The following is a 21,460-nucleotide window of genomic DNA, read 5'->3' as shown; positions in this document are numbered from 1 at the left end:
GTATTAATATGAAATATCTACACAGACATCAATTCACCTAGGAAATCATGCTGTAGAATTTCACCGCCCAATATGGTAGCCACTAATACTTGAAATATGGATCTATTTCATATATGGAACTAAGGACCCCAAATTTTAACCTAAAAGTGATACTCATTTTAGTTGGAAATGGAAGTTTCCAGTGGAAAACTTTTAAGTATGTTTGGAACAACTGGGATATGTAAATTTATTTTTCGACTGTAAATTTTATGAAATCTAAATAAAAATCAAGTATTGCCAATGAAAAGTTAGTCTCAACACATGCTTTGTATAAAATATGTTAGGTTTTATAGACTTAATAAATAGAATGTAAAATATCTTATTGAAATGATATCTTGGATATATTGAGTTAAATATACTGTTAAAATTAACTCTACCAGTTTCTTTGTACTTTTTAATGAGGCTACTAGAAAATTTTAAATTGCATGCGACTTGCAACATATTTTGATCAGACAGCACTGCTAAATAAAATCAAAGCAGCAGTATGTACAGTAAATGGACAAACTGTTCAAAGTAGCCAAAAAACAAAAACAAACTGGAAACAAAGTGGATCCTTGTGCACAAAGGACCGGCTCACACATATACATACACCACATGGGCTGTTATGAAGACTTTGAAAAGAAGAAAGTTTTGCCAGCAGACTTGACTATCCACACAGTATTATTATAGAAGAAAAGTAAACTGCACAGAAATGTGAGTAATCCCAGGACAGATGGTGCCCTCCAACTGAACGATGGTTCGAATTGTGATTTTTTGGCTTTATGATGGTGTGAAACTGATAGGCATTCAGTAGAAACCGTACTTTGAATCTTAATCTTTTCCCAGGCAAGTGATACTCTATGTGGTACGACACTCTCTTGTGATGCTGGGCAGCTGCAGCTCCCAGTCAGCCCTGCGATCACGAGGATAAACCACCGATACACATACAACCGTTCTGTGTGCATAAACCACTCTGTCTCACTTTCAGTACAGTATTCAACAAATTACACGAGATATTCAATACTTTATTATAAAATAGGCCTTGTGCTAGGTGATTTTTCCTAACTGTAGGCTAACGTAATTGTTCTGAGCATGTTTAAGGTAGGCTAGGCTGTTATAATGTTCTGTAGGTTAGGAGCATTAAATGCATTTTTGACATGATATTTGAAACTTACAAGGGGTTTATCAGGATGTAACACCATTGTGAATTGGGGTAGATCTGTATTGTAAAACTACCATCCCAATCCACAATAGATCGACATGTGTGTAAAATACCACCTGAACACCAAAAAGTAAAGAAAAAAAGTGCAATGACTTTAAAAAACATCAAGTTATTTAACCTGGGTTACCTGTGTGGTGGGCCAGAGGCAGGAGAGAGGAAGAGGGAAGCAAGTAGAAGGACAATAAAATGTCTATCTCCCTCCATCCCCAGCTTGTATATTGTCTCATTTATGTAGAATTGCACACGCGCACACACACACACACACACACACTCTCTAGGAGGAAGGGAAGGATAGAGCTAGAACTATATATAACGACTTATAGGAATTCCAAAGTGTAATGCCAAGTGAAAAAAAGTTGAAGGTGGTACATAAAGAGGCTCATTCTATTTGTGTAGAAACAACAAATTCCTCATATTCTTACATAAGTTTGGAGAAAGATGCACCTGCTAATTAATAATAATAATCTAGGGGTGTGTGGTACTAGAAAGAACTGAGGTGAACAGGGTAGGGAGAAAGGTGTGTGTGTAAAACATTGTTACTTTTTATTAAAAAGGGACATTACTTTTTGATGAAAAAGAAGAAAATAGTAAAAAAAAAAAGGGGGGGGCAGTAATTAAGTTTTCCTTGGGAAAAAAAAAGAAACAAAGAGCTCAGAGCAGAGCTACAAACATCCAAGGAACAGTAATGGCAACAGACAGAATTTGAAAATTAATTGGCCAGAGAGGCCCACTAGAAACAGCAAAGAGATTTTCTCAGAAAGAGAGTTTTAGGAATAAAACAGAGTAGAAAAAAGCAAAGAGTTAAAATGAGAAAAAAAGAGTTAGAAAAATAACAATGATAAAAGACAAAGGAGATCCAATATGTGAATAACTGGCATCCCTGACACACTCTGCCACAGGCTTTAATGAAGGCTGACGCCAGAGCACTGAGAACAGAGGGAAAGACAGGTAAATATATTTTCCTAAAACAAAGTCTAAATACTGAAAGAACACATTGAGTTCCAAGAAAACTTTGATACAAATGATCAATAAGTAGAAATATCCTAGTACAATGTACTTCCGAGATTTAGCTAAATCTTTGGGCCTTAGCTTCCTCCTTCACTACCACCACCACCATCACAAAACAGAAATCAACTATTTACACATGGATTTAAAAAAATTACTGTTGTGCATGAACAAAAGTGAAAAATATAAATAAATTACTTAAGAGTTTCCAAAACCTTTCTCACATGCATTCTTTTGTGTGAATCACCTTTTAACCCAGTCATTACTGTATGTGTTTTCTCACAAAATATGCTCTTTATGCTTTTAAGGGCATTGATGATGAGCATTAAAGGGCATCCCACCATTGTTTCTGGAACTTTCTTCCAAAACACACTAAGTCTCATAACCCGTTAAGGTTCTTCTTTGATACCCATTAAGCAAGTTGATGCTGATGCTCTTCTGGAGGTAGCAATGGAAAGTTTTCTTCTTCAAGTGGTCCTTACATGGCTTCTTGACTAATGAGTAGCACCATTTTCCAGTCTTGTCACCAGGAACGTAACCAAATTCCCGCATGAATAGGCTTACAGTTATGCTGTATACCAGGTTGACTTCTCAAAGGCAGACATGGATATTATGTACGCATGTGGAATGTCATATTATTTCTTCAAAATATTCTCTATCCCTCCCCACGACAGTATAAATCATCTGTGGACGTTGACTCACGCTTGTCACATGACTATCCTTGGGTAATGTAATGTAGTGGAAGTGAAGGGTGTCACTTCCTAGCAGAAGTTTTAAGAACCATAAGGTGGTCCTCATTTTTCTTTTCCCTCTCCCATAAGACCAACATGCCCCACATAGGGGCTGCTCCTTTAGCCTGGGTCTTGGAAATGAAGACAACATGGAATATGGCCAAAATTAGGCTTCAATAAACACATACTATGAATAAAAAATAAACTTGTAAACCACCAAGATTTTTGAATCATTTGTTACTGCAGCATAGTTCAGCTTAAGGTGACTGGTATAACCTAAGCAAACGGCATTTAAAACCTAGCTTTGGAATGGTCTAGGCGCTCTCCTGAAGGACTCCTGATTTCTGTGGGACTTCCTCAGGGCAGGTGATGAGTGGGTGATATGTGACTGGTCCTCCTCCACCTGAGATTAACGTTAAGGCTATTTCAGCTCAGCCAGGGTGAAAGCAGAGACCTCACCTGAGATGTTCTTAAAGTGGGTCACTCTGGATTACTCAGAGACTCACACTGAGTATGGCAGAGTCACAGCCCAGTTGTTGTCAGCTGTCATTTGTACCTGCATTCTGGTTAAATGTCCTGAAATTCTAAGGTCAGAAGACACTTGCGGGACTGGAGACAACACCTCACTTTGGGACACTATAGTAGTTCTCAAGCGGGGACAGGGCTGAGGAGGGGAGGAAGATGCTCTAGATCTGAAGGGTGCACTCCTGTGTTTCTTCTTTCCAGTTAAAGCTGACTCCATGATGGAAGTACCAATCTGTGGACAATAGCATTTATTTTTCTCCCAGAAGCAGAAAGTTCAGCATCTGTACTTAGAGTTCTGTTGGAGAAGTGGCTGAGCTCAGAGTTCGTCAGGGATCCAAGTGCAGTTCAGTGTTGATGGCTTCAACAATTCACAGCAGTTCTTCAAAGAAGACAGGCTGTGGTTCCCTCCTGGGATGACCTCCCCGGGACCCACGGCAACAGTGCTGGTAGAAAGTAGAATGAAACAGTTAGCTGAGCCTTAGAAGATGGAAACAGTAGATGAGCAGAAGATGACATATTAAAAATAGCATAGGACAGGGAGCTGACTTCCCCCCTCACATTCTGGCTAGCGTGGGTTAAGGACAGAGGCCCTAGTGAAATAGTTTTGACTCTCAAACCCTCTTGGCCTCAAGGACTCTCCCTATATACTCCAGAATAAACAAATAAAGCTAGAACTAATCCTTATAAAACCCTTGCATGTTAAGAAGGGCAGATGGGCTAGGGGTATTGATTTTGCAAATAGAAACTGTACAGGGAGGGGGTGGCCAGCATGCGGCACTGGCAGCCCCTCATCCACCATGACCCATCACCATCACTGTGTTGTCAGGACAGCCTGAATTGCTTGATCCCCTTGAAAGGGAGGCAGCACCTAGTAACTAGTACTAGAGTACTACAGTACTAGTTAAGGGAATGGGCTCTGTGAGCAAAAAGACCCAGATTTTCTTGGGTCTTTCGGTCTTGACTGTGCTTGAGCTCATTTTGCTTGGGTCAGTGACATAGCCTCCCCAAGCCCTGATCTTATATAATGCTTAAAAAAGCAACAGTACCTAACTTACACTGTATCTGCAAGGTGTGAGCGAGCTAATTCACACCAAGTGCCCAACACACAGTGGGGTCCTGTGAAATGCTTGAGTGATACTAGATGGCTATGGGTCCTAGTCTCAGCTGAGAAACGTCAAAATGAAAGGTGGTTAGATTGCCACAGAGGTTCTCATATTTAAATAAAGTAAGAGTTATGAAGTTTAAAAATAAGTAGAAGGGGTCTTTAGGTCTAATTTTTAAATTAATGATGGATACAAAGAAGTTATGATCAAGAATATAATACCTGCTCAGTAGGCTCTGGCAACACGACACCACATCAGTTGTGTTTTGAGATAAGCCAGAGGCAAAGGTGTTCTCGAAAATGTGATGGCAGGTGATGTCTACAGGAGTGCTGGAGAGGATGCCTAGAAGTGGAACAGAGTGCCATGGATTTTATTAATTCACGAGGTCACTGAAGTCTCTTTCTGTTCTTAGCCACGCCACCATGCTCCACACATTTCACTTCATGACATGCTTAACACGGCTCTGCCTCTCAGCTCTCTGCACGGCATATGCTGCATGTGCAGGTTAGAGGCACCGCCCCCCTGAGAGCTGTGGGCACAGGGACACAGGACACAAAGAACAGAAGAAGTACCTGCGATGCAGGCGGTCATGAAGCAGGCGATGGTCCCTGCAATCAGAGCTCTCACTGCCCCTGCGGCGATGTCACGCTTCCTGGAAGGAGCCATGGATGCTGGAAACATGGAAGCAGATATGAGGTTAATGTTGAGGCTTATTGATTAGAATTCCAAATTCCCCACCTCTGAGAACTATTCTGGGACTAGATTCTCAGAGCAGCTGACTTTTCTTTTTTTAAACTTAGCTCAGAAATTCATGATTCAAGAGGTTAGTGATGAGTTTCATGTCCAGAGAAGTCCTCTGGTGTGGGAGGAAAAGAAGATTGTCCACACTGAAAGGCCCAGAGGCTTCCATTCTCCACAGAAGAAACAAGTCCTAAGTTTCATCCAAAGGGTGCACACAGCATATTGAGGGCACAGCAAGGCAAATGCAACACAAGGGAGGATCCCAAACATCTGCAACTCATCTGCCATCCACATCTGTGCCTATGGCAGGCATCACTCACTAATCACAGCGTTTTCCCTCTTAACTTCCATTGGACTTCAGAATCCTTCTCCACGTGGCTGTTATAAGTCTACTGGAATTGGCATGTGAAGTGAAAGCTATGTGTCATCCCTGGCTGGAGAAGCACCTGTGCATTTGGGCAAATTCTTCCCGATGTTAGCTTGGGTCTACACAGGGAACTACATTGCAGAGCAGGGATAACAAATAGACCCCAAAGGATTTACTGTTCTTGCAGGACTTTCTTTTCCTGACATGAATATTGGTACAGAGGAACATGGAGATCTGAAGCATGTTCACATCACATTTGTTGTTGAAGAATATTCTTTTTACTTACTGAGAGTGCTGATTGCTAATCCTAGGGAACTGACACTGCCAAAGCCACAGAGAGCGTAAGTGGCAATTGTCTCAGAACGAATCTGTAAATAAACATAAACACACAGATGAATACATGGTATGACCAGCTTAGTAAATCTGACATCCTAACCTGTTTTTCTATTCTGATGACAGAATCAATAGGGAAAAATAAGTGCTAAGTGCATGGTGTCAAAGACCTGTTGCTTCCTAGACCCTTTTTTCTGTTTTCCCTTGAATTTAGATGGAGAGGGAGGGGCTGTGTGGATTCAGAGACTCTATAAAGGACTTGGAATTGGTAATCTTGGCCTTTACAAATGCTACTTTCTGCTCAATGACAATTTTTAATCTTCAATGTGACCTGGACACCTGCTACAATGTGCCAGGCACAGGACCAGCTGCTGAAGACACAAAATTGGCCCCAGAAAATATTCATATTTATTTCACAAAGGACTTATTCAAAATGCAAGAAGAACTGTTGTAACTCAATAATAAGAAAAGTGCCTAATAAACAAATAAAAAGATTTCACAAAGGACACGCAAATAGCCATTAAGCACGTGAGTAGATATCTGTTCAATAATATTAGTCACCAGGGAAATGCAGGTTAAAACAATGAGATCCCACTACACATCCAATAAAATGGCTGAAAACATGGACAATACTAAGTGTTGGTGAGGATGTGGAGCAACTGGAACTCTCATACATTGTTGGTGAGAATGTAACCTGACAGCCTGTTTGCAAAATACATACATACTTGACAGTTTCTTATCAAGTCAACATCCACTGCATGCATGACCCAGCAGTCCCACTCCTAATGAATTTTCCCAGGAGAAATAAAGACCTATGCCCACAAGAAGACTGTACATGAATATTTATTCCCAACAGTCCCAAGCTGGAAACAACCCAAATGTTCTTCAACAGACAAATGGATAAACAAATTGTGGATAACCATAAAATAGAATACTACTCTGCAATAAAAAGGAAAAGAACTAATACATGCAACAACATGAATGCTAAGTGAGTCCATTCATAGGAAATTCTAGAAGAAGCAAAGGTAATCTATCGTGAAAGAAAGATCAGTGGCCGCCTGGGACTGGGTTGGGGTAGGGGTAGGGGCTGTTGACAACAACTGGCCCTGAGGAAGATTTTCTAGGTGAGATGGAAATGTTCTACATCTTGATTGTGGTCGTGGTTACACAGGTGACACATTCGTCAAAACTCACATGTACATCAAAAATGGGCTGTTTTCTATGTAAATTATACTTCAGTAAAAATGATGTAATGTAAAAGGAATGCTATCAGTAGAAAGGATTCTACAGCTATCACAGGAGTCCCTTCCATCTGGCTGTGCTTGCCTTTCTTTGCTCCTCAGCTCTGAGCAGCCCATAGGAACATGAGGTACCCCTTGGAAGTAGGAAAACAGACTGTCCTCTCACAGGGCCTCGAGAGGATGGAAGGTGAATTCGTCCAAATGTGAGCACGGCCCTCCGTCTCTATTCTGAAGGCAAGAGGTGCTGCTCAGGCCAGATGGTTCTTTCTCAGGGTGAAGGACTGACTCCAGAGGCTTGGAAGAGCCAGGGCACTTCACTATTCACCGGAGGCACAGCCAATCTGGCAAAGGCACCCTCACAACTGAGGCAATAAGTATTTTCCCCCAAATCCTGAAAAATCTATGATTTGGCTCAAAAGATAAACCAGGCCAATGCTACATGCAAAACTGGTGGTGTCTTTTTTTTCTTTCATTAACTGGATTTTTTAAAGCTGTCATTCAAGACTCAAGTGGTCATAGTAAGTTTTTGTTGGTAAGGGCCCTCGTATTTTCATGGTTTCTGAGAACTCCTTTGTTGATGTTTTCAATCAGCATGCATATAGCAGGCAGGGAAAAAAAAAATCTTTCAAGCATCTGAGCAGTCCACTGTTTCTGGAAAAGCTCATCCTCGTCCCCTGCTCTGTCTAGTGCTTTTCATTTAGTTCAATTGGCTTCAAAAACAGGCAACTTTTTAGGGGACCATCGGGAGGGAGAGGGCATGAAGTGCTTGAGAGTCCTCTTTCTCCTTTCTGGGGATCTGCGGAGGGGGGCACACAGATGGGGCCACGTAGGGTTTTATAAGAAGAGGAAAAGGAGGCTGGGATGATTCCACTTTGTCTTTGCCCATAAACGTGCAAGACTACGTGATGGAAAGAACTGCACTAGGAGATTAATAGTACATCCTACAGCTCTCCTGCACATGAGCAAAGATGCCATATGTACAGGGACAGTCATTGTAGCACTACTTCCAATAGAAAAAAATTAATGAGTGTTCATCAACATGAGACTGGCTAAAATAAATTATGGCGTGCTTGTACATAGAATACGATGTCTCAGGCACTGATACGGAAAGGCATTTGAGCTATGTTGTTAAGAGTAAACAGCAAGGCTAAGAATAGTGAGCATAATATGGCACAGGGAGAAGAGCTAAGTGCCAGAGAAATAGGGAGGATGACTCACTTTTCTCTCTATACGTTTTTGTACATTTTGATTTCTGTGCCATGAAATATATTACATATAAACAAATGAGCAAACATGCAACGTATTATCTTAACTCTAAGAGAGAAAGAGAAAATTGGAGTAATAAAGTGTGACATATACAATCTGACCCTTACATCAGATGGAGTCAGCATTGAGCATAATTTAATGGATAACACGGGGTTTTTGCCTCATGGATCCAGATCTTAGACTTCAGTCATGTGGTACCTTTTCCAGGAGACTACGGGGACACCCCCACCAAATCTTGGTTGATAAACAGAAATTGCAGGGACTCATCTCCATTTTGTTGATTAGAAATAAAAATGTGGACAAACAAAATGCTTTTCTATTGTAAGCCATCAATGACAGAAGCCATTGAGCTCATATTCCTAAATGTCCTCTGTGCACCTGCCCCTGGTCGGGCTCACCCCCAACCCAAATCAGCTCTTGGCCTGTCTCTCTCCTCTTACTAACCTGCTCACAAATCTGCTCAGCATTGCCAGACCTGTGAGCCTGCTTTGCTTGTTAACAAAACTACTTTCTCCTGGCAACCAGCAGTTGGGAATGAAAAACATTTCACTTAATTGAACCTACAGTTTACTTTTGGCAGGGAAGCAATCTGCTTTGTGGTGGCATCCAGACAATGAGGACATTCGGCCAAACCCCGTTGTGTGGTCAGCTGAAGAATGAACACTTGAGAAAAAGGAGACCTACAGAGCCACTGTGCACATCAGATGCATGGGGCAAATGCCCTGATTAGAACATACAAATCAGCACTGTCCTTGGGTATGCTGTTATTTTGTGTAACACGTGGGAGTAAATGTGCATGTTTGGTTTTTGGGAGGCTGGAGAGAGGGGGCTGTTCATAGGTGGGCCGTCTCAGGTAGAAGCGTGGGCAGCATGCTTTCCCTCCCCTTTCCTTTTAAAGCCCAATATGTGCCTAGGACATTAATTCCAAATGGATTGTCTCCAGGAATAATGGTGGCGGTCAGAAATGTTCACCATTTCCCTGGGAGTTTCCCTGTGTGCCAATTCTGTTCTTTAGGAAAATAGAAGTTGGAGACTCAGCTGCAAATATGGCCCTAGGAAGAGCCTCACCTGAGCTCCCTTATCCCATCCAAGGCCAAGGGGACATGAGCATCTCCTTGCAGGCTATTGACCTGAAGTCCTGACATAGTTCTAGGGTGCTTGTCTCAAAGGTTCAGCCCACAGATCCTGCGCTGTTTCTCTTCCCTCATCTTTGTGGAGAGCAGCGATTGTGTCTCACTACTTTGTTAGGATGTTCGGGCATTAGGTTGCCTTTAGGCAGTTTCTCAGAGTCCATCGAATTCCTTAAGCTGAAAGGGAGAGAGCTTCCTGATCATTAGACTCTGAGCCCCACGAGGGCAGAGACCTCATCACTTGTTCAATGCTGTGGCCTCAGTTCCTAGTGCATTGCACACAGAAGGCACTAGATAATTGTTGATGGATTGATTCCAGTCCCAGTTCACATGACTTTGGCTTTGGATCCGGGGTGCTCAACAGTAAATGATTGCAGTGGTAAAGATTAGCTGTGCTTCTACACACACACACACACACACACACACAATGATTAATTCAATATAATTGAAAATTATGAGGTTCTATGTTTATTATGAGCTCCAGGTTTTGGGGTCTGTTTTGTTCTTTGATTTATCCTAAGCGCCTGGCCTCACACAGAGGCACCAGTAACTATTTGATGAGTATGTGTATGTGATAAAGAAGGGCACTGAAAAATCAAAATATTTACTCACCGACATATATTGCTGCACACCATCCACAAATTTGGGTCCAGCCTCTTTCCTTAAATCCACCAATTTTGAGAGGCGCTCATAGGCCACAAATTCAGTGAAGAATGTCTTATAACCTATGAGTTTGGCAACCATAAAACTGTCTTGCCAGTCTACGCCCATCATGAAGGAAAACGGCATGAAGATGTAGGAACATATTAGCTACAAAAACCAAAAATAGATACTTTATTAAAGTAGTGATTTGCTCCCATTCTTCTGCCTCACCCTCCTGACGAGATTGTTCCCACCCCCTCTGTGTGTCCTGCAGGCATTGAAATCCCTTCACATGCCCTTGTCCATCTTCGTTCATTAGGAGTCAAGGTTGGAATTAGTCATATGATTTAACCTGGATTTTCGGGATGGAGAGAATGACTGTACATTGGGGGAAGCAGGGTGACAGGAGACAGAGAAAGAGCTGTAGGAAGATAGGGGACACATGTTAGGTTTGTGCTGGTGTAAGAGTGCACTAGAGGCAGTTAGGGAAGGTGATTCACAAATCTATTTTATGAATTTTAAAATTTACTTTTGGTGAGGAAGATTGGCCCTGAACTCACATCTGTTGCCAATCTTCCTCTTTTTTTTTGCTTGAGGAAGGTTGTCACTGAACTAACGTCTGTACCAGTCTTCCTCTATTTTGTATGTGGGATGCTGCCACAGCATGGCTTCTTGAGTGGTGTGTAGGTCCATGCCTGGGATTTGAACCCACAAATCTTGGGCCACTAAAGCAGAGCATGTTAACTTAAACAGTATGCTCCCAGGAACACCCAAACCTAATTTGTTTTTAAACAAAGATGAACAGAAACAAGATGGAGAAAAAATGTGATAGAATATACCTCAAAACTCAGTTGTGGATAGTCAAACATGTTTCCAAACCAGGACAGAGCTGCATTGACAAAAGACAACAGGGCCAGGAAGGCAATCATATTCACAGCGATGTTTGCCACCAGGGAGATGGATGACGATGTTCCATATGATGCAGCTTCTAGGAGATTCCTCGAATCACTTTATCAAAAAATAGCAATGGCAGAATTACCAAGGAGCTGTCAGCAGATGGACATCACAGGTGCAGATATGGGGTAATCAGAGCTCATTCGGATGGAGAGACAAACTCTCAGGCCCACGCTTTGGTCAAAGCCCTCACCTGGATTCCATGAAATCATGACGGGATGTATAATTACTGAGTGTAGGTGATAGGCTTCTGGGTATATAACTGTTTTACTACTCTTTTAATTTGGGGGCACTTATAGTTAAAAAGTTGGGGAAAGATAAAATATTATAGGTTTTTAAAATTATATTTAATTAAAAGTAGCTACCAGAGAATATTTATAAAATATTCATGGTATAAGCTCTAATAATTCAAGGAAGGCCTGAACATCCATCACCTAAGAAATGGAAGGTCACCCTCACCTTTGGGCCCCCTCCCCCTCAGTGCCCTTCCTTAATCTCATCCTCTTTAATCTGAGGTAACTGGCTCCCTAGAAGTTGCTTCTCATTCCCTTTCTTTTCAATTTCCCTACATGTCTGCATCCATACATAATATGTCATGTAGGTTCACATATTTGCTAACTTTATAAGCGGAATCATACATATTCCACATATATATATATATATTCTTTGACAACTTGCTTTTTCATTCATGGTTATGACTTTACCCACATATAAACAAGAGGTGAATCTCAGAAACATGTTTGTTGATGGCTTCTGTTATTTAAGGAAACACTTTTGAACATCCTAAATCCCTTAGTCTTTTCCACCCTTCTTCTTTCTTCTGCACAGGGCAAAAGAAAATGAACTAAAGAGGGATTAAGTATACCTATATCACACCTTATTTCTCTATCATATAAGACACTTCCAGAAATAGTCATCCAATGGTTTTGCAACAGTCTTAAATCAAGGCTAAATGAACACCACCCTATATTTAAAATAAAATATCTCAGTGAAGTCCAGGAAATGTAATGACATTCAGGTATTTAGAAAGGTTTTCAGCCAAAGCAATCTTTTGAAAGAAGAATAAAGCTGGGGGCATCACATTCCCCAATTTCAAACAATACTACAAATCTATAGTAATCAAAACAGTATGGAACTGGCACAAAAACAGACACAGAGATCAATGGAACAGAATAGAGAGCACAGACATAAAGCCCTGCTTACATGGTCAATTAATCTATGACAAAGTAGACAAGAATATACAATGGGGAAAATACAATCTCTTCAACAAATGGTGTTGAGCAAACTAGACAACTACACACAAAAGACTGAAATGAGGCCACTTTCTTACATCATACACAAAAATAAATTCAGAATGAATTAAAGACTTGAATGTAAGACCTGAAGCCATAAAACTCCTCAAAGAAAACTTGGGCAGTCAGCTCTTAGACATTGGTCTTAGCAATATTTTTATGTATCATCCGTCTCCTCAGGCAAAGGTAATAATAACAAAAATAAACAAATGGAACTACATAAAACTAAAAAGCTTTTGCACAATGAAGGAAGCCATCAACAAAACCAAAAGGCAACATAGTGAATGTGAGAAGATATATGCAAATGATATATCCAATTCAGGGTTAACATCCAAAACACATAAAGAACTCCTACAGTTCAATAGGATACAAACAAAAAATCCAATTAAAAACTTGGCAGAGAACCTGAATAGACATTTTTCCAAAGCAGACATACAGAGGGTCAACAGATAGGGAAAAAGATGCTCAACGTCACTAATCATCAGGGAAATGCAAATCAAAACTATAATGAGTTATCACCTCACACCTGTCAGAATGGCTATTATCAAAAAGACAAGACATAACTGTGGGCGAGGATGTGAACACTTGTACCCTGTTGTTGGGAATATAAATTGGTGCAGTCACTATGGAAAACAGTATTGAGATTCCACAAAAAATTAAAAATAGAAGAACTATCCAATTCAACAATTCTAGTTCTAGGTGTTTATTCAAAGAAAGTGAAAACAGTAATTCAAAAAGATATATGCAACCCTATGTTCCTTATAGTATTAGTTACAATAGCCATGATATGGAAGCAACCTAAGTGCCCATTGATAGATGAATGGATAAAAATGATGTGTAATATTATTCTGCCTTAAGAAATGAAATCTTGCCATTTGCAACAACATGGATGGACCTAGAGGGTGTTATGCAAAGTGAAATGTCAGACAGAGAAAAACAAATACTGTATGATTTCATTTGTATGTAGCATCTAAAAAACAAATGAGTAAACAGCAAAACAGAAATAAACTCATAGATATATAGAACAAAGTGATAGTCACTAGAGGGGAGGGGGTGGGCAAAACAGGTGAAGGGTATTAAGAGGTATAGTCTTCTAGTTATAAAATGAATGTCATGGGGATGCAATGTACAGCATAAGGAATACAGTCAGTAATATGGTAATAACTGTATGGTGACAGACGGTTACTAGACTCGCTATAGTCATCATTTAATAATGTATATAAAGGTCCATCACCATGTTGTACACCGGAAAATAGCACTGTATATCAGCTATATTTCAATAAAAAATGGTTTTCAAGGGTTGAAACAAGATTTTTTGGGGTGAAGTCTAATAGTCAGTGGGAATTAAATTCACTGTAATACCATAATTCACTGTGCTCTTTGTCAATTCTTTGCTGTTCTTTGAAGTTGGACCTGTTCCCCACCCCCCTCAGCTTGTATAGTCATTAATGAGGTGAATGTGTCTCACTTACCCCATTTCCATTTTCATGGCATCCTTCAGGGTTGTTTTAGGTGTTTCTGTCTCAGGCCAAAAGAGTTTAGCCACAGCCAATGACGCAGGCGCTGACATAACTGAAGCAGTTAATAAGTGGGCAGGTGAAATCTGTGATTTTAGGAGAAAGAAGGCCAACTTAGGTTTAGCTTTTCTGTTGTGTTCAGGAAGAATGGCCCAAAAGCCTCACTAGGGAAGAGAAGGGCAGGAACTGCGTCTATGCCAGAAAACACTGTTTCTTTGGAGGCTTGGAGGAGCTCAGGGAGCCAAGCTGGCATCACCATGAGACTCAGAGGGAGGAGGTAGGAATCTGTGAATTGACCACATCCTTGGGGAGAAGCACAAAACCAAAGTCAGATCATGTCAGAAGAGGATCCTTTGCTGTAGGAGCTTTCACAGATCCCTCCACCTCTCTGTGGTCCTTTGGAATGTTCAAACAGTCCATAGAGCCCGTATTTCATCACATCATTGATTTAGACGGGGATGTCTGGGGCTGCAGGCATGGATACAACCCTCTCCGTCTTCCTTGTGCTCTGCTGAAAGTTTGTGCCTTTATGTAACACTCATTTACGCAGAGTCCCTGTGATCTGTGAGCATCTCTGCTCTCCTCACTGCAGGTCCTCCTCACCCCACACCCTTATTGGTTCTGGATCCTCTTTCCTATCTTTTCAGAATTCCAGAATCAGCACCCCCTCCCCACGCCCATTCCACCCAGCCCATTTCTGCAGGTGGTGTTCCCACAGTGGTGGCAGAGTGGATCATCTGGGGATCCAGTGACAGTGCTGTTCCTGAGGTCTCCTTCACCCTTTTCCTTCTTCCCTCTTCCTGATCATCAACGTCCGAGGCCCAGGTGAAGTCCTGGAGTCAAACTCGCCTATCCTGTAAGAATGCCCAGTCGCCTGGGTCACCCGGCTGCTACTGATCTCATTTCTCCCATGGGGGTTACATCTATGTGTGGCTTGTTGTCTCTGTGCTTGGGGCACATGCACCAGTTACCATAGGCTCTCCATCCCTATGCTATTGACCACCAGCTCTCAACGGTCTGTACATTGGAATCTGAGGAGCTTTAAAAAAATGCTGACGCCTGGGTCTCACCCCAAGTGATTCTGGGTTAATTACTCTGGGGGATGGGCCTGGGTATTTGGGCTTTTAAAGGCTCCCAGGTGATTCTAATGTGCAGTAAGATTTGAGAACCACTGCTGTAGATCAGGGTCAGAAAACATTTACTGTAAAAGAGCAGAGAGTAAATATTTTTGGGTTTTTGGCTTACATTTACTCAACTTTGTAGCATGAAAACTGCCATAGAGAAACAAATAGGAGTAGCCGGTTTTCAGTGTAACTTCAGTTATAAGAAAAGAGGAATTATCTGGAATTGGCCCATGAGCCATACTTTGCTGATCTCTGGTTTAGATTACCTTTACTAGAGTAATAGGTTGTTTCTTTGCAGATATATATTTTCAGCCAAAGTAGCCTCACAATGTGATTGTATTCTGCTGTGGTCGGATAGGATTCACATTTAGGTGGCAGGGATATAAAAGTGAAGCCCCAAAGCTCCTTTGGGCACTCCATTCAAATGCCAAAGGAACGGTGACCAACCATATAGCAAAAAGGACACTCTTTTGGCCTCCTTATCCAGCAGCAATGGTAAAGAAAAAAAATGACAATAGCAAAGAAAGAAGAGGTTGTATTTCCCATAAATTGGTACCAAAACATTCTCACCCCAAAAGAAATGTATGGGCCTAAGACATTTCCAGCGATGGTAGCGAACCCAGCAGTCATGATTGCATGGAGTTCAGACCTGGTGGCATGTTGTATATACGGTTGGACCAGCAGTGGAGACTCCGTCTGGAAACACAGAGTGACCAGATTAAGCATTCCCTTTTAAGTCTTAGGAGGGTATGCCAATCTATTCAAAATTCCACCCTCTAAAGCAGTATTTCTAAGAGAAGACCTGAGACCAGCTCCATCAGCATCACCTGGGAACTCCTTAGACATGCAAATTCTCAGACTTACTGAATCAGAAACTCTGGGGGTGGGGCCAGCAATCCTGTTTTAACAGCCTTCCAGGTGGTTCTGGTGCATGCTGGAGTTTGAAAGCCTACACCCTAGCTGTCCCTGTCATTTGAACTCTAGGTGAGTGTGTGTGCAGAATCATGCATAAAGTTTGCAGAGTGTGCAAGGCCGATTCACACAAGGCCCCCACTTAGCCTGGGACTGGACTCTGTTGGCTGGGGACACTTTTCTAAGGTTGGAACACCATTGGCCAGGTAACTCTGCCCAGTGGCCTGGCCTTGAGAACTGGGGATTCCCAAGCCTCTGTGATGTCCTGTCTTCCAGCTTCATCTCCACAGACCTTAAACCTCTTTGCTGACACCACAGGGAAATAGAGACATGAGCAGAAAAAGCAAACAAGGACAGGTGTCCAGAGGCCTTTTCCTAACTGAGACTCACTCTTCCCCTTTGAGTGTAAAGGAATCAGGTAGAGTGCTGTTCTAAAGGCTTGAGTCCCCTCAAGTAGGGCAGGCGGCCTGCAGCCTGGGGCTCTTCATAAATAATAGCTGAACTTTAGCATATTAGGTATCAAATTGAGCATGTGTGCAATTTTACAATTTTCCCCTATTATTTCTAATTGTTCTACAAGAGTGAATGTGTTGAGCGTCAATTTTTGGACTGAATAGAAATTCAGTACTTGAGCCCTCTTATCCCACAGGTAGGAGGAATCAACTCAAGATTCTGCCCTAATTAGCCTGGAGAGATCTTACGACGGTAATTACAACAATTTGAACTCCTACAGAAGGAAGCATGGTCCCTGCTCTGAAGCCCGTGCTCCAGGTTAGCAAGCTGGGCTGGCCGATAAGAAGGCTCAGCTGTCTGGAGCCAGTCGTAAGCCTGGGATCTGGGGCCATGTGTTTTTCGGGGCGACTATTTTTGCTTCAAATCCAATTTCCTTGGGCAGCCATGCTAGCGAGCCGTCACACTTGGTTTCCTTGGTACGTGACTCCATTCTGCATGAAGCTCCATGTGCGGAGTGATGAGGATGATTATGACTATTTCTCACTCATCTGCCCCTTAGGAATGCGGCTGTTTTGAGAGACACCCCTTTTGCATCACATTTCTTTGCTTAAATGGACTTCAGGCAAAAGAGCATCTAACCATGGGATGGATCAGGGAGTGAAAATGCTTTTGCTCGTCAGCATTGTTCTTCAGGCTCAGCAAAGACAGACTGTTGGCCAGTTCAGACAAGTTGAGAATGAACTCAGGTATCTATCTATACAGCTGCACGGTCATCGGTGGGAGCCTTTCCTGGTCTCTTTCATCGCCCCAGCCTTACACTACAGCAGGTGAGGCTGCCTGCTACGGGTTTGCAGGCTCGAGATAGTGGTGAGCTCCATGTGAGTGAATGAGCTGCTCGCCTCTGAAGGGTGGGCCAGAGGCCTCAACAAGTCTATAAGCTCAGAAAGGATTGGTTGAGCATCTATGCATAAGTCCGATACTTTGACAAAATGACTCAATCTTTCGTCCTCTCCATCAAATTTCCAGAACCCCAATGCCGCGTTCTTGCACTGAGACTCTTGGAAGGGATCTCTCTTTCTCTATTTTTCTCTGGAATCTGGACTTTGTCAATCCTGAGGGCTCCTTATTTTGCCATACTGTCCTCTACACTAAAAGAAATAAAACCATCATACATTTTTATTCTACTTTGAGGAAAGAGAGTCCATTTCAGAGCTGTTTTGTTTTGTTTTTTTTTCTTGATATTACAACTTACATATCCGACGAATATATTGCCAGCAGCAACTACAGATTCAACAGGAGATGATCCCATAGTAACCAGCATGAGCCATCCAATCTAGACGGGGACAAGGGACAAAGTCAGTGAAGAGCTATTTATATACACAAAACATCACAGTAGGGACAAAATCTTTGCAGGAAAACGCTGAGGCTTCAATAACTGTGGGCACGCCAGCAATGTGCTAACTGTGAGGACATCTTACCTAGTCCTTAGAGCAGGCCAATCACACCCTCCTATGGGAGGGCTAAGTCTGAGTCATTGTACGTACTCTCAACATCATGCAAATGAATTTATATTGAAACGTTGTGGATGAGTTATAGTTTATAATAATTGCCAACAGTCACAGCAGGCTTATTGCATTCCAGGCAGTTTTGAGACCTTGATCTGAGTAATGCTTTAATCCGCACAGTAACTTTCTTTGAGGGAGGTCCTATAATTATACCCATTTGATAGAAGAGGAAACCAAGGCACAGAAGTTTAGTTGTTTTGTCAAAAAACACCCAGCTAATAAGTAGTGGGGTGTAGTTGGCATTTGGCCTTTTCTACTTAACACTCACTCGAACATGGTTTATGGTCCCACTTTTGCAGTGGCCCCTCCAACCGGAGACTGTGGTGCCCACCTCAGGATGGGGACTTCCTGTGACATTCCCTCTCCTTAGACATGAGCACAGTAATTCTGAATGTTTAAACAGACAATTGGAAAATTATGGGCCCTGGTGCTCTTGCTGAAACTGTGAATTCCACCAGTCTTCTGTTCTTTCTCTCTCTCTCTCCATTTTCTTTATTGACAGGGATCAAAAGATGTTCCCAAACCCTGTGTGCACTGTATTGCTCTCACGCGCATTCAAATTAGCTTAAAAATTTAATAGGTTTCTGATCTAATATATGACTGTAGGACTGATGGTTGCTGCAGCAGAAGAAATGATTTTGGCTTTTTAGACATTTAAAAAGAACTTAGTTTGCTTATAAAACTCCCTCAGGGGAGAAAAGCAGCTTCCCCTTGTTGCTCTGATTCTCTAGCAGCATCCAGACCAGAGTGCCCCCTTTTGGAACCTCCTGTGGAAAAGAGTGACTCTGCATAAGGCACAGGGTGCTCCCAAGGTTAAGGACAATGCTGTTTTCCCCGGCAGGTGTGGGACCTGTGGGAGTCAATTCTGTGGCTAAAGAAGCAATTGCTAAGGTTTCATAAAGATGTAAGTGGGTTGCAAGTCAAAGCCCTGTCAGAAGTCCCTGAGATAGACTTCCTTCTAGGGACACATGTAGGATTTTTGGGTATGAATCCAGTAACTTGGGGGAGGATGGTGAGTCTTGGTACGAAGATAAGGCACTTTGGAAAACCCTGAATAAAAGGTATTTAGGACTTTGTCCCTGAAATAATCAGCTCTACAGCTGTCACCCATCCCTCTGGTCCCGTACCTTTCTAATGATCCACTGCATCAGTCCAAGGTAGTATAGCATGGACGTGACGGCACTGAAGAAAACCAGCATTGGCAGGAACTGGAGGGGGAGATGAAAGCAATCATGGGCTACCGTTGGCCTCAGGAGTATTAGTAGGTTTCAGATCAGTCTCCTTCTTTCTACCTCCTTTTCCCCTCTGAAACTTCATAAAAGTACTAGAAACTCCTCTGGAACTAAACAACACTTTATCAGGCAGCTGTTGCATCTACAGTCTCTTACTCTAATTTGCTCTGGATAAGCTTGAGTATATTTCATCAGAAATGACATTTTTTCCCCCTCTGCTATAATCATCTTTTCTTCCTTTAGTGTCTCAGAGAAGGAGTGAAGGTTTGGAGGAATTTGTAGTAATTAGGCTTATTAAACTGAAGGCCACTGGCAGATGTTCTTGTTCTGATATTAAACAGCCATTAGCTTCACCACTTATCCTTTCCTAGATACTATTTTCCTGATGCTCTTTGGGTGCCTTCAATGCAGGCTATGTGTCTACAGGGAGCCGTGTCTCCCCTGCAGAAACCACACAGAGCTGTGGTCTCAGTCCCTCCCCACCCCTACCTCTCCACACCCCTTCCCCTCTGCTCCCCAGCTAAATGGCCAGGGACAAGCTGCCACCAGAGACTCAGAATGACGGAGGACAATTTGTACAGGATCCAATTTAGGAAACTCTATTAGCACTATATGTGAAAAGACTTTCTGCGCCATCATTCAGAGCTCATGCACTTACGTGCTTTTCTTGGCTTTAATAGGCAGGCGGAGCCTTCCTGAAAGTATCAGGGAGTCAAAGGGGCTCATCTCTCGAATGTGCCCACAGGGATTCTGTGCTGGCAGAGAGGATGGAGGCTACTGCCCTGGGGGGAGTGGGAGGGGGGTCTGAAGACACTGGTGGAATCTGGGCAGCAAGTCACGCCTTCTTTGTGACTTTAGTTTTTTCCAATTCAGGATTCAGATCACAATATGAGCATATTTCCAGGTCAATATGTAAACACTTGACCTTTCAGAGATGGCTTAGTTATCTCAGCACCAAGGCATCAAAACAGCAGTTTAAGAAAATATCCAGCCTATCAGTTGGCCTAACTGAAACTGGGGTAATTTGGAGGTAAATTGGGAGTACCTAGGTGGGAAGACAGTTTAGAAGTGTAGGAACAATAATACACCTCAAAAAGGAAAGCTGAAGAACAAGCCAAATGCATCTTTCTGACTCATCGACCGGCATCTGTAGGGACTTCCCAGAGGACAGTGACTTCCTGGGGTTTGTGGGATCCTCAGGGGGGCAATTGATGAGGCCCAGGCACGGGGCAAGTTTGGCTTTCCTCTGCAAAATAACATCCCTCTTTGGCTGGGAGAAGGTCCAGCCCCCAGGCCTCCCTAGGCAAAGGCTGTGCTGAAGGAAAATGGGAATGGTTTAGCACGAGGATGGTTCTGGAAGAACAGAGGCTGATGTGGGTGACCAGCTGTCCTGGCTGGCCTGAGATTGAGGGTTTCCTGAGTGCAGACCTGTCACCGATCCTGGACCTGGAAGCCATTATTGGCCATATGCCTGTTCATGGCCAGGTATCTAACGTTCTTTTCCCTGAAATCTCAGATACTGTTGCCCCATATGACTTTTCATAAGTATCTCATACAGCACTAAAGCCCTCCAAAGGTATTTGAATATTTCAAACTCCTCCACATGTTTCCCTTAATCCTATAGTAACAAAGCAATATGTTTGCAATCCACCGACTTCAGATAAAATTGCAATGAGAACGGACAGTGGTGTGCTGTGCACCTATCACATGCCTAGCAGCTATACGCCTGGTTTCTGGTTGTTGGGTTCCATCCGAACATCCATGAAGACTGAGAAGTTACTGAAAAGGACGTGACTCCATAGAAAAGGGTTTGGCTTTACCTTAAATGCCAAGTAGTGGTCTGTGTAGTTCTCGCCAAAGACAAAGGAAGCACCAGCGTCAGTGTGCTCCAAGAAGGTCTGACATAAAGGAAGGGCAAGAGGAGACCATTATAACCCCTGAAGCGGTGGTTAATGTCCCCAGGACCCATCAGGCTCTACAGAGAGTGAGGACCCAGCAAACTTGTTGGATAGCCTTGGAGATTTAATTTTCTCAGCTTTTCTCCCTCCAGTGGGTGGCCTGGAAGTGTATTTTTGAACTAGAACTGT

General features: G+C 42.5%; 1 protein-coding gene across 12 annotated transcripts in view; it reads right to left on the bottom strand.

The window, feature by feature from the left end:
• Positions 1 to 419: 419 nt before the first annotated feature.
• LOC111772073 (solute carrier family 28 member 3) overlaps positions 420 to 21,460 on the bottom strand; it is a 65,117-nt gene continuing 44,076 nt past the window's right edge. For 11 of the 12 annotated variants that reach the window (XM_070248951.1, XM_070248952.1, XM_070248946.1 and 8 more), the window contains 11 exons: positions 21,194 to 21,271; positions 19,269 to 19,349; positions 17,829 to 17,909; positions 15,782 to 15,907; positions 14,043 to 14,173; positions 11,164 to 11,332; positions 10,295 to 10,492; positions 5,999 to 6,080; positions 5,177 to 5,275; positions 4,826 to 4,946; positions 1,023 to 3,944 (listed from right to left, as the gene is read on the bottom strand). In XM_070248951.1, the coding sequence (XP_070105052.1) occupies positions 3,818 to 3,944; positions 4,826 to 4,946; positions 5,177 to 5,275; positions 5,999 to 6,080; positions 10,295 to 10,492; positions 11,164 to 11,332; positions 14,043 to 14,173; positions 15,782 to 15,907; positions 17,829 to 17,909; positions 19,269 to 19,349; positions 21,194 to 21,271 (1,293 nt within the window). In that variant the 3' untranslated portion in view covers positions 1,023 to 3,817. Of the gene's footprint in view, positions 3,945 to 4,825; positions 4,947 to 5,176; positions 5,276 to 5,998; positions 6,081 to 10,294; positions 10,493 to 11,163; positions 11,333 to 14,042; positions 14,174 to 15,781; positions 15,908 to 17,828; positions 17,910 to 19,268; positions 19,350 to 21,193; positions 21,272 to 21,460 lie in introns of all 12 variants that reach the window. The other variant, XM_023635010.2, reaches the window with a different exon arrangement.

The sequence above is a fragment of the Equus caballus genome, chromosome 23 (genome assembly GCF_041296265.1).
Source record: "Equus caballus isolate H_3958 breed thoroughbred chromosome 23, TB-T2T, whole genome shotgun sequence".
Lineage (NCBI taxonomy): Eukaryota > Metazoa > Chordata > Mammalia > Perissodactyla > Equidae > Equus > Equus caballus.
This window is presented reverse-complemented; position numbering and strand designations above follow the sequence as displayed.